The 13,910-nt window shown below is 37.1% G+C and overlaps 1 protein-coding gene across 3 annotated transcripts in view; it reads left to right on the top strand.

Moving 5' to 3' along the window:
* SORCS1 (sortilin related VPS10 domain containing receptor 1) overlaps window positions 1-13,910 on the top strand; it is a 711,184-nt gene that overhangs the window by 653,497 nt on the left and 43,777 nt on the right. For all 3 annotated transcript variants that reach the window (XM_069098910.1, XM_069098911.1, XM_069098909.1), the window contains exon 19: window positions 5,260-5,446. In XM_069098910.1, the coding sequence (XP_068955011.1) occupies window positions 5,260-5,446 (187 nt within the window). The remainder of the gene's footprint in view (window positions 1-5,259; window positions 5,447-13,910) is intronic.

Here is a 13,910-nt window from a genome sequence, read left to right as displayed (position 1 = left end):
GGAATACATTTTCGTTTCAAGAAAACCTATATAATAAATACTACACATTGTTTTCAAAGCTGCCCAGCTTTTCTTTGCTTCCTTGTTCGTATTTTTTGTTCTCTGCTGTGCACTTTTTACTTTTATTTTTCCCCTTCCTCCTTTCCCCCACTGTAATGGGAATTGGAATTTGAAGATCTTCCCTGCCCCTTAATAGACCTAGGGGGGAAGTCTGAAGACCTCCTCTACTTTGAAAGTAAATTCTGCCCCTAATAGGTTGAATGTAATCACATGGAGCCTGTGATGGAGGAAATTTGCTAAATGATGGAGCAGAGCCCACAGGGAGCTTCCCTGCTGTGAAGAAAAACTCTGCCCCTTAATAGGCTAAATATAGTCACATGGGCCTGTGGTGGGAGGAGTTTGCTGAAGGGAAGCAGAGCCCACAGGAAGTGGGGAGCCAGAGCCAGAAAGACTGTGGGAGAGAGGTTTGTGAGTAAATATTGATCTTATATTGGTTTGTGGGAAGGCTGAAGGATGCTGTAGCTTCAGTATTATTATGGCTTCTGAATACCTTTGGAGCTATAATGGAATCAGTTTACTGGCTTTGGGATTGGGTTTTCTGGTGTCTAATTAAATGCTTCAGTTCTGTTCTCTACCTGGAGAAACTGGTATATGTTGTGATAAAACATTGTGCGATATTTATAGTCACAGTCTTGATAGTGATCATGGGTCCAGTAAATATTGCATTGGTGCTACACCTACTCTAAAGAAGGCTCTAATTAAGTGTGGATATACACAAACATATACATACACACACATATATACATACATATATATGCATATACATGGATAGCTATAAATATACACATATATACTCAACCACATATATTTACTATTTACTACATTTATTTTCTCTTTTTTTCTCTGAAGGTGGATACCACGTCTTTTCTATAAAGTCCATATAGTCCAAGTCTTTTCTACGCTTTTGCTTTTTTTTTTCTGAATCAACCAGCTCATCATTTCCTATAACACAGCAATATTCTAACACATTGACTTCCTGAGAGATTGTCAATGAGAGCCCCCCCCCCCAAATTCTGCATTCCTTCTGATTGTTGGCTATATAGTTTTCATTTATACAAGAAAAATTTAATTTAAAATAATCAAAATTATCCTTTTACACTTCAACAATACTCTTGCCTTATGATATAGTTTAAGATTTTATACTGCTAAATCTACTTCTTTTACATATTCCCCCCCCCTTGTTTCTTTGAAGTTCCTGACCTTTTGTTCTTTCAAATGAATTTTGTTACTATTTTTTTAACTCAGTATTTTTTTTAGTAATTTAATTGGGATAACATTGAATAAATAGAATATTAGGTAAAACTGTCATTTCTAAACTTATATTGGCTTTACCTAACCATGCCCAATAAATATTATTTCAGTTATTTAGATCTGAGTTTATTCGTATAAAAAGTGTCTTATATTTATGTTCATATAATTCCTGTGTCTGTTTGGCAGGTATACACTCAGGTATTTTATACTAAGTGTTTTAAAGGCTCTAAAATAATATAGAATAATATGTGTAGTTCTTCTATTTTTCAGTTTTGATTAAATCTGTTTTAACTTTAACTTTTGCCTGAGATTGTGATTACTATTTCTGCTTTTTTTAACATCATAAATTCTACTCTTGCCCTTTATTTTATCTTTATGTGTATCTCCCATTTTTATAATGTTTCCTGAAAGCAAAATGTCATTGAATCCAGTTTTTTAATCTGCTGATTCCATTCAATGGGTAAATTCATCCAATTCTTATTCTAAGCTAGAATTACTTCTTGTATATATTTTTTTCCTTCCTGTTTTTCCTTATTAACCTCCTCACCCTATTTGCCCTATTACTTCTCATTCCTCTGCCTTATTTTACTGACTACCCTGCCCTTCTATTCCTTAACCTATCCATCCCACTAAGAGTTCCAGCTTTATCCTTTCCCCCTACCCTCTCCCCTTATTTCTTTCTGAATTTAGAAAACTTTTATATCCTTCTTAACCCATTCCTGATGAGAGTAAGGTTCCAGCATTACCTGTCCTCCTTGCTACTAACTTCTTCTATATCAATTTTTTTCCTTTTATACCTCATTTGTATGAGATACTTACTCCTTTTTATCTCTTCCTTGACAGTTTTATTTTGTTTTGAATCACCCCATTAGGCTCAGCCCAGTTCATGCCTTTCTTTCAAACTGCCCAAATAATGATGTCAATCATAAGAGTACTGCTACAATTTTCCCCATATAGGAAGTAAATATTTTGATATTATGGAGTCTCTTAAAATTGGTCTTTAATGTTTACCTTATATTTTTCCTGGATATTTTATGTCAAATTTTCCCTTATGTTCTGGGGTTTATGGCACTAAAATGTGAAAGTCTTTGAGTTTTGTTAAATGTCTTTATTTTTTTCTTTTCATTCAGGGTTATTCTTAACTTTTGCTGGGCAAGTAACCCGTAGTCGTACCCCTGCTCTTTTGCTCTATGTAATATAGCATTCTAAGACCTGTGGTCCTTCAATGAGTATCTGCTAGGTCTTCTGTAATCCTTATTGTAATTCTTATTAAACGATATTTAATTTTTTTCTTGCTGCTTCCTATATTTTCTCCTTAAATTGGGAGCTTCGAAACTTCGCTATGATATTCCTGTAAGTTTTCCTCCTAGGATCTCTTTCAGGTGGTAATCAGTGGGGTTTTTTCTATTTCTACTTTGCCTTCTTGTTCTAGAACTTCAGGATAATTTATTTGATAATTTCTTGTACTATTGTTTTAAGATTCTCTTTTTAACATAATATTCAAGTAGTCCATCTATTTTCTATTATTTCTCTTCAATCTGTTCTCCAGATCAACTGTTTTTCAGATGAGATATTTCACCTTCTCTTCTATTTTTTTCATTCTTTTCATTATGTTTTATGATTTTTTTGTGTTATAGAATGTCATTGGTTTTTCTTGCCCAATTCTAGTTTTCAAGGAATTGCTTTCTTCCTTAAGTTTTTGATTCTCTGTTTTCAGTTGATTGACTTTATTTTCATAATTTTCTTGAATTGCTCTTTTTTTCCTAATTTTTCTTTGATTACTCTTATTTGATTCTTTAAGGTCCTTTTTTAAGTTCTTCAAGACTTTTTATTCTTGGGACCATTTACCATTTCTCAGTGAAAAATAAGTGGCTTTTTTTAAAGCTCCATTATCTTCCTCTGAATATAAACTCAGTTCTTCACTATTCCTATAGTAACTATCTATGGTTGGATTCTTTCTCCTTTGCCTACACATTTGGAAAAAAAAAAAAGATTTATTTTGTTTTTAGCAGCTTTTAGTGTAATCAGTTTGTAGGCCTGAGGTGTGTGGAATGGTGCCCCAAGCTTCAGATCCTTCTTACTGTTATTTTCTGAGGTCTGTTTTGGGGTCCACCCTTGGGTTCTCTACTCCCAAGCCATGATTAGGGCCCCTACCCACACTGTCCTGCAAATAATCTTGCTTTCTGTGGTCCCTCCAGTGGCTTCAAACTACAGCTGGCCTCTCTCTCTGGAACTTAAACCAGGAACTCTGCTCTCCTGTAAGTGCCCATAGTCAACAGGGTCCCTGCCTCTCATTTTAGCATTCACCAGGTTTATGCTAGCTTCTTCTCCTTAGAGCCAGAGTCCAGGACTCCTCCAGTCAGGACAAGCTGGGCTTGGTATCCCTCAACAGTGGAAGGTCCTTCAGTCTTTTCCTACTCAGCTGTCAGACCCCCACACTCTCTGTGAGATGAAAGTTTCTAAGACTGAGACTGTCTCTCAGCTCAACTGTTCCCAGGATTTGTTGTTTACTGATTCTGCAGAGTCAGGCTGAAGGTGTTTGCACTTCATTCAGGGTGAACCTCTGACCCTGGAGATCTGGTCTTTCCTGGGGTCTTCTCAAATTGTTTCATGAGGAAAGCTGCTTAAACCATGTTAATTTCTGCTGCTCTGAGGTATTAATGTCTTTGTGTGTGTGTGTGTGTAGGAAATTTGGAGAGCAGAAAGTTTTCTGACCTATTCCACCATCTTCTCAGAATCATCCTTGTCTTCCTGATTCTGCTTACTTGCCTCTTCATCAATTCATATGTCTTCTAATGCTTCCCTGATTTTTCTTTGCTTTCTTGTAGGCATAATAATTTTCCATTAAGTTTGTAAATTGTAATTTGTTTAGCTGTTCCCAAATCAATAAGTACCACCAAAAATGTTGCTGTATATAGTTTGGGACTTTATTTGGAACTTTTCAACTTACTTGGGGGCAGATGACTAGCTGTGTCAAAAGGTATGATTATTTTATTCACTAATTTAGTATAATACTAAATTGCTTTCCAGAATAATTTTTTTGACTATCTTTCCATAACCCCTTCAACACTATTCCAGTTCTGTGTCACTTTTGTCAATTTGCTGATTGTGACATGAAATCTCAAAGTTGTTTTGTTCTTTGTATTTTTCTTTAAAAAATATTTGGAGCATTTTTTTCATATGTGTTAATAGTTAAAAAAAACCTTAAAAATAACAAATCGTGATACAAATACAAATAATTTACTGTCATAATGTAATGAGAAATAACAATATATGTTAAACTTATTTTTTTATCATACAGATCATACTTAGGACTGCCTCCCAGCCATTGTTTAGCATACATTAAAGTACTTTCAGATTGAGAGGAAAATATAATTTTGATAGTAATCTAAACTACATATGTGCCCTGGCTCATTAACATAGATGAGAACAGTTGGAGCCTTTTTTTACTCTTTTGAACCCATGACACATTTTTTAATTCAGGAAGCATATGAATGGGGATCTTTTGTTAATGATTCCATTGAATCAGTGGTGGTATAGTGGAAAATGTACTAGATTTGGATAAAAGAAGACCTGAGTTTGTATCTTGGATATAATATTTATTACTAAAGTGACCTTGGGTAAGTCTCATTAGTTCTCTCTGTGTGAGCCTGAATTTCCTTATCTGTAAATAGAAAATAAATTTAAAAAGAAGACTACATGGGAACATATATGTAAAGAACTTTGTAAACATTATGTGTTACGTAACTGTTGATTAACAGGGTTTAAATGATTACCTATTACCTATAACCAAATCATCTTTGTGCTAACATAAAACTTTTCAGTCATTCTGTGTTTCAGTTGCAGTACTACTATGGATGGGTTTAGGGGGAAACAGGGCCAGTTTCTATTATGCTACATTCAAGGAAAGCCCATGTATCCTAATTCTTCTATTTTTATTTTCCTCAGGGTGACCTGCAAAGGACACTCATCCAGGTGGACTTTGGCGATGGCATTGCAGTATCTTATGTCAACCTCAGCTCCACCGAGGATGGGATCAAACATGTCTATCAGAATGTGGGCATTTTCCGAGTGACTGTTCAGGTGGACAACAGTCTGGGGTCTGACAGCGCCGTCCTGTACTTACATGTAACTTGTATGTTATTACTGTTGTTGGTTTATGAAATACCTTGAGTAGCACACCTTTAAATCTGTAAACCTCAAATATTCTACCTAGATGGAACTCCTTGATTTTTTTTTCAGAAAGAGTCAGAGAAACACAGAGAGAATAAGAGATGGGGAGAGAGACAGAGAGAGGTGGGAAGCTCAAGGGAGAAAGGAGTGGGAAGAAAGATGGAAAGAGAAAAAGAAGAAAAATGAGATAATGTATTACAGAGGATTTCTACCTCTGCTTTCCTTTCTGAATGGGTTGTCACTCTTCTTGTTTATTTCATACTAATGTAGATGCCTTAGACTTCCTTGAGTTGTGACTATGTAATGAAGGTACATGTTAGACATTTCAGTCTCTTGAATATGCCAATGTAAATGTTGAAGCCAGAAATCTGTTTCAGAAATGGAATCTCTGATTTCTTGCCCCCCATTTGGTTCCTATCTAATATGCCTCTTGGCTGTTTTATAGTCTTGCTTTGATACTGTTCAAATATTTTGTGGGCTAACATTTCTGTTTTCTGAATGTTTGGTATATGGCTTGCTGTTGTGTAGGAGAGAAAACACTATGTATTGTAAGATGATTGGTTATAGCAATTTAGATCTGTAAGAAAGCTAATAGACCCTATGGATAAATCCTGATCCATATAGAAGAGAAAACAGAGATAGAGAGGAAGAGACCTTCCAAAGGTCATGATTAGTAGGAGACTGAGCAAGAACTAGAACTGAGGTTGTTAATGCCCTTTCCATTATGTAACTTTCTAAGTCAGGCTACTGAAGTCATGAAAGAGAGCTTTTTGAGAACTTGTCATACTTTGTCATCCAGTGGTCCAATTTTCAATCAGTGAAGTATTTATTAAGTCTACACCATGTGCTAACCACTGTGCTGCATACTGGGGATAAAGTAAATAGAATAAATCAATCCCTACTACAAGGAGTCTGCATTCTAATGGAGGAGGCGATAGATACATATAGAATACATATAGCAGAAATATATAGTTAATGAGTGCATTAAAATACACACACAGAGTAGCTAACTTTAATTATGGTCATTTGGAAGTGACCAAGTTGGAGTAGTTGGAAGAATCAAGAAAGACCTCATGCAGAAGATATGTCTGATAAGGCTAGCAATCTAAATATTACTACAAGAGGGTAGGAAATTTATCAGTCTACTCATGTCATATACTAGGCAGCCTTTTCCACTAAACTGTCATCTGTTGCTTCCCTACTGAAAGGCTCCTGCCATCAACTTGCTTCTTCCTTAATTACAACTACTAAGATATCCCTGGAAAGTCACCGGACTGTTTAGTTTGGTGTGCCCAAATCAGAGAAAGTGCTGTAACTCCAAGAGCAAAGCAGAATCACAGCAGCACGAAGTTAACATGAGCTGTGAAAATCCAGAAACATCCCCATCTCAAATATTCTAACTGATTACTTATTCTACCCACCTGGGATAGAACCTTCCGAAGTCATATTGAACTGATTAGCCACAGACCAACGGTACTATACTTTGACCCCAACATGAAGATGACATTGGTCTTCTTCTAAAATGAAAAAGAAACAACTCTTAGGTGACTTCTTCCCACAGAAGACTATTGTAACTCTTTTGTGAACAGCTTTAGTCAGTAATATATAGAGTACCACTATAATTTAGCAAAAGTCCTTAAGTCAAGACTGACTGATTCCTCCTTTACAATGACCTCCACAAGTTTGCTTGTTTTTGGGGTTGAGGGTGAGCATAATCCTTTCAACTCTTTTCACACTGTTGGAAACTAATGCCAAGACCAATTCACTTTTCTTGGAGTTTTATATAGTAACATTGGAGTGCTAAAGTGGAGTTGGTGCCATTTGTCTTGAATTCCTGTAGCTGTTCCCAGACTGATACTACACAAAGTGGTTTCATGAACTGATTACTAGATGCTATAAAATTATTAGCAAACTTATCTTTTTACAACATAGACAAAAGATCATTTCAAGTGTTGGTGAATGAGAGTTTGCTCTCCAATAGAAAAGGTGGCTGGATTTTGTTGTTGTTGTTGTTATGGTTATTTTGTTGTTTTGGTTTATTGCACATTTCATATATTACCCTGAAAAATTAAGTAAAAAGTCAGACAATTAATTAGCATTATCTACCTGCATGCCAACCTTAAGAGTCATTTCTGGGTCTAGAATTTTCCAAATTTATCTAAGGTGTTATCACCAGAGCAATCAGTAAATGGTTTATAAGGTTTCCAAAAATAATTTGGATTCTATTATCTAAGCAACAATTCACCTCCCCTATCACTTGTTCTCTTCCTAGTTCCAGAAAGGGGATTTCTTTTTTTAGAATATTCTCCTTTACAGAGCTCTTATTTAAATTGCTCATAATCTCCCTGTATTTTCAAAGAATTGATTCTACCAGAATGAAATTTAATGACTCATCTGCCTGTAGAGTTAAAAGTGAGGGAACCTTAAAAATTATCTAATGCTATTTCCTTATTTTCTAGAAGGGAAAAACTGAAGCCCAAAGAAAGGAAGTGACCCAGAGGTCACAAAGTTAAGAAGTAAGAGATCTGGGACTTAAATCCACATTTCCTTGCTTCCAGTTCAATACTCTTTCCAAAATCTGCAAATGACTTTAAGCTTTTGTGCTTCTACTTATAATTTCTTCTGGGAAGAAAAACATTTCCCACAACATTTTACCTGCCTTCCCTAAGAATTTTGTAGCCACCATCTCCAAGGGAAATAAATTGGATCCGTGTGTGTATATTCATTTAAATACACAGACATGCATATCTTTTGTTTTTGTGACATTTATTTACACACATAACCTTCCCTTCTCCTTTGCCCAATGCAATGAGCCTTCCCTTATAACAAAGATTAAAGATTTTTTTTAAGTTCAGCAAAACTAACTAACTAATATGTAATTATGCTCAATAGTTTTAGGGAATATTCTACAATCATTGTCCTAACCTTTGCAATGAAGGGAAGGAGGCACATTTCCTTAAACTAACTCTTCTCCTAGAACCAGTCTTGGTTATTAGAATTAACCAACATTCAGTTTCATTTTGTTGTTCTTTTCATTTCTTTTGTTATAGTCATTGTATATATTTGTTTGATAATTTTTCTCATATCACTTCATATCCATTCCTGCTAAGTCCTCTCCTCTTTCTGTGAATTCTTTTCATTCGTGCTTTCTTATGGCACAGTAATAATATTCAGTTGTATTTCATGTGTTGTTAACTGACTTGAACTTGGACTTTAAAGGAAGGGCCTGGGTAATCATAACTTTTTGTGCTCCAATTTTGTATCCTAAACCTGTCATGGATTCAATGTTTCAATAGGCGTTTAGTTCAACTATCATAATAGTAACAGGTGGCTACTATGTGGGAAGTACTGGGTAAAGTGATGAGGAGTGAACAATAGGTCTCTGACTTTTATTTAAAGAGTATAGAATCTAATGGTGAAAGAACACATGTGTCTGTGACAAATGTATAAGAGGAAAAAAATAATTACTTCAAAGGAGGCATCCAAAAGAAGTACTATGAGACCTTGGAAGAGGAAGAACATGTTTTCAGTTGAGATTAGAGAAAACTTCATGGAGGAAGTGGTCCATGAAAAGTCTAATTAAATGGAACCTTGAACAGAAAAAGAGAATTCATTAAATAGTCTACACCTGTTACAGAGATTAGAACATACAAATGCATAAGGAAGATACAGTAAAGGCTGAGTGGTGAGTAGGAATGGAGAATAGCTCGTTTGGCCTAGAACCAAGAGGAATGTCTTGTTTGTGCAACAGTAAAGAGGACATTGTAACCGCATCAAAGAATAGATGGCAGGAAGGAGAGTCTGAGAAAACTGGGAAGGTCGGAGAAAGCTAGGCTGAGAAGGGCTTTGAATGCCAAACAAAGCATTTTCTATTTGATCTTGGATGTGATCGGCATGGAGGGCTGGTAGTATTGATGTCATCCAGTCTTTACTTTAGGAAGATCAGCTGAGTGGAGGATGAACTGAAGTAGGGAGAGACTTTAGATAGAGAGATTATCCAGCAAATGTGAGAAGATGAGGGCCAGTCATAGAGTGGTGGAAGTATCACAGAGAAGGGGGTACATATTATTGAGGCTATAGAGGTAGAATTGACAGAACTTGGCAGCTGATTAGAAATGGATGTGAGAGAAAATGAGAAGCTGAAGATGATACCTAGGATATGCCCTAGGTAACTGGAAAGATGACAGTTCCCTTGACCATAATGGGAATGTTAGGAAGAAGGTTTGGCTTAGGAAAATATTTTCTTCTTTTTTTTTTCTTCCTGTAAAGTAGGAGGTAATACCACCTGCTAAGACTAAGTGGGAAGGAGGCTTGAGGAGAGAAGAGGCTATGGCAAGTATGATAAAGAATCAATAAAAGAAGGATAAAAGGATTTGCACAGTGTGGAGGGTTCATCTGAGGTTATTTTTTGGTAGATTCAGTCACTGTGGTTTTGTGATTTCCTCCAGCAATGTTCAGTTCCTCATAAGTAGGGAATTGAGTAGGAGAATGAATGAAAGAAGTCATTAGCATTATTGAAGAGTAGCACCATGAATATAGCAGAAAATTAAGGGGACATGATATTCATTAGAAACTTGACAAAACAACATTATTGGCATGGCTAAGCATGGCTCTAACCTAGAGAGAGAGGTAATTGCAGCCAGAATCATTAGAACAGGAAGAAATTAAGAAGCCTGAAAATTGTAATGAGGGTGAAGAGCAGGAATAGTAGGAATTGGGAAGTGAAGGGAGGAGGGGAATGGAAGACTAGGAGATTATGTTTACATAGAGAAATTTCAGAGATCTTAGAGGTACAGTGAGTTCTGATAATAAAATTTTGATGTCGCCATCACACCAAATAATTCTAGTTGAGCCAATATGATTAATCACACTTCCTCAGTCTCAAGATTAGAGAACTCCTTTATAACATTGACCTTGAGGGGCAGGACTAACATATTTCTTACAAACTTAATTGTATCACATCAGAGTTTTACTGTAAATAAACTACTATTATTTGTCCCCAAAACATAGAAAATTCATGAAACAAGAAATTAGTGTTTATCAAAGCTATCATAATATAAATTAATTTTTTCCCAAAGCTCTTAGATAATTTTCTCTTTCTATGACCTTTTTTAGTATCATCTTCATGCCCAAGATACCATAGGTATTATCAGGCCTATCTCCCAGTGGAAGATGATGAGGTACGAAGAGGTTCAGTTACTTATTCAACACCACATGCTAAATCTCAGCCGCAGTAGAAATAGAACCCAAGTCTTTTGACTCCCCATCTTTTTTTTACCTAGACCAATATATGCATTTGTTTTGGTATCTAGGTGTGTGGCTGTAGACAGTTCACTCTATTAGTTGAGCTGATGGAATGTGAGCTTTGGTTCATTTCAAAATGATACCTGGCTTTGGATTTGCCCAGTCCTGAAATTAGGCAATAATTACTCTAGGCGAGCTGCTCAAGGCTGGCAGAATGGCTCCTCCTCGTAATCTCATCCCCAGGTGGACGCTCCTACACAGTCTGCTCATGACAATCCCTTCCATTCTCTGCTCTCCAGTACAGAAAGGTTAGTTGAGCCAGAATCAGAGGTTATTAATAAAGGTTTGCAAAGGTCATCAGAAACTAATGGAGAAAATGTTTCAGAGGTTCTATTTCCAGTACTGGGCTGACAGCTTCTCACTGGAGCGCCTGGGTAATCAGCTGCTTCTTGACAGGAGGGAATTCCTTGGGGAGAGTGTCCACAGTGCTCTGTGAGTTTGCAAACTAATGAAACCACAAGATGCAATGACTGTTTCCTTCCTTGGGAAGGAATGCAGATTACAGGAAAGCAAAGCTGCCTAGCTCAGCCAGTCCTGCAGTTAGCTCATCAGGGACTGTGCAGAGTTGCAGAATGAGTTGAAAAAAGATGAATAGGAGATCTCTTTCCCCCTCCCCTAGCCACCCCTGAAAGATAGGCCATTTGTAAATGTCTTCCTTTCTCAGTAGATCTGGGGGATACTGCCAATTTATGAATAATTCAGATGAAGAGGAAGTAGCTTTTTATAAGTATTCAAATAAATTTTTGATTGGTCAGCAAAGGAATTAGGGTATTGTCACCCAATCTACCAATTATTTTGTTTTCACCAATTCCACATATTCTGTGTCCTCCCCCAACCCAGCCTCCTAAAAAAGAAAAATGTAATCATTTTCTGTCTGAATAGTAGAGGTGATATCTAAATTGCTTTCTAGGGGAGATTTCTACTTCCCTTTTCCATTTATATGAAGATCTTTACTAAACACTGCTTCAGACTCCAGATTCAGGTGAGAATCTCAGGACCAAAACATTTGAGGACATCAACAGGACTCTTGACTAAAAATCTTAAATCATAGCATTAGTGATTTGGGAACTTGAGGCTAGAAATCTTAAGGTCTTCATGTAGTTCAATAACTCATCCTTGTCCCATAAAACAGTGGCAACAAGTTTTATCTTATAGAGAGAGTACTTTGAGATCTTTAGTAAAGGCAATAAAATGAGAACTTGGCCACCACAAAAGAGCATGCTTGGGATTTGAGCTGAAATACATGTTGTGGCAGGTTGGAAGATTAGCCCAGGACAGAAGGCTCCAGGGATGGGTAGAGATTTGCTGCTATCATTCTAGAGGAATAGGCCTGAGGGCACAGAACCTGGAAGGAGAGAAGTGGAAAAACATGAGCAGAATGTGACAGTCCCCTGCTATGTTTGTGATGGGAAGCACTGTCCTTTTTTAAGTGAAGAACTCAGACTCCCTTGGACTGTGGAAAGGAAACAGAAACCTCTGCTGCTGAAACTGATCAACCGGTAGTGGTCAGATATTTACAAGAGGAGGTGGGGCTCATTTTAAAGGGTTCCTGATTTGAGAAAAATTATAAATGCAGTGAATTAGGAGTGAAAGTCAGCTTCTCTCTCAAAAGATTCACAAAGGAAATCTCCCTTTGGTTGGCTTTCACCCTCTAGCTTTCCCTCTCTCTGTTGCTATCAGAACTTGCAGCCATATTGTCCTGAAGTGCAGTCTTGCAGGATATGTGATACTGACATAGGCGTCTGAACCTCATTTCCTTCCCCTGGGCAAGTAGGGCAGTTGGACAGGGAACCCAGAAGGCTGCATTCTTAGAATATAATTAATAGCTTCTGAGCCTCAGTTTCCTCATATGTTAAATGAGGGCTTTAAACTAAATACAAATTGTAAAGACATTCCCTTCATGCTGTAGCATCGCGTAGATTACAAACTGACATCAGACGAGGAACACTGAAATTCAGCTCTTCCCTAGAATTAGCTTTTCCTGTTTGATATAGGGTGATGCAGCTCCACCTGCTGTCCGATCTGTGCACTGCAAGTAGGCAGCTTTCCAGTACAGTTAGAGAACTTATATAGTCAGCATAACTAAGTTGGTATACTTTCTCTCCTATATCTAATAACACCCACTTTTCTTCTGTGTCTGGTCATCTATGCGCTGTACTGAGCTATTAAAAAGGATAGTTGCTGAGCTAGAAGCAAATACTCACCTGGTTAAGTCATTTGTATTAGTCACAAAAAGGAATAGCTTTATCCCCTCCTCAGTCAAGAGTCCACGTAGAAGGCAAAGATGCTGTAGTATTTGGCTGATATCTACAGACCACCCCATGTAGACAATTCTATGTTAACCTAGTGGCCTATTTATTATACTCATTAAGGGATAATCCTCTGGGAAAAAAGTCCAAATCAGTGCTCAGTTGTGTTTTATTTCCTCTTTGGTCCCTGAGGTTAACCCTTGGTTTTTCAGTAGACCTTGGATGACTTCTTTCTACCTGCTACCAGCATCAACAAGAGAGTTTTATTTTGTTTTTAAGAAAACTTTCACTTGAAAGAAATAGTACTGCTACCATATGAACAAAATCTACAAATGGGTGGATTATTAATAAACAGGAGTGACATGACGGGCAGGTTTATAATAAGTAGGACACTGTCACTTGGATCCATCAAATGATCTTTATTTTTTTTTTGAGTTTTTGGTTTGTTTTTTTTTTTTTGGTGGGGGGAAGGCAAGGCAATTGAGGTTAAGTGACTTGCCCAAGGTCACACAGCTAGTAAGTGTTAATTATCTGAGGCTGGATTTGGACTCAGGCCCTCCTGACTTGAGGTCCAGTGCTCTATTCACTGCACCACCTAGCTGCCCCTCAAATGATCTTTATAAAGATGCTATAACTGTTGCCTCTGCTGTTCTTGTCCTATCACCATGTTATGACATGAGAGAGACAGGGAGATAAAAGGGAAATAGCATGAGGCAAGAAGGGCTGTGATCTTTGCTGCTGAGATCACATAATAGTAAATTTAGAAACACAAGGTGCCTTGGACGACCCTTTGGCTGCGAAAATAGGGGCCCAGAGCAGTTAAGTGACAGCACAGTGCATAGTACATAGTAATAAGTGTCTAATAAATGCTTG

The sequence above is a fragment of the Petaurus breviceps genome, unplaced genomic scaffold (assembly GCF_028583685.1).
Source record: "Petaurus breviceps papuanus isolate PSGF00001 unplaced genomic scaffold, PetGlider_PUasm1.0 37, whole genome shotgun sequence".
Taxonomy (NCBI): Eukaryota; Metazoa; Chordata; class Mammalia; order Diprotodontia; family Petauridae; genus Petaurus; species Petaurus breviceps.
Note: the sequence above shows the minus strand (reverse complement) of the source record. Positions and strands in the feature narration are given on the sequence as shown.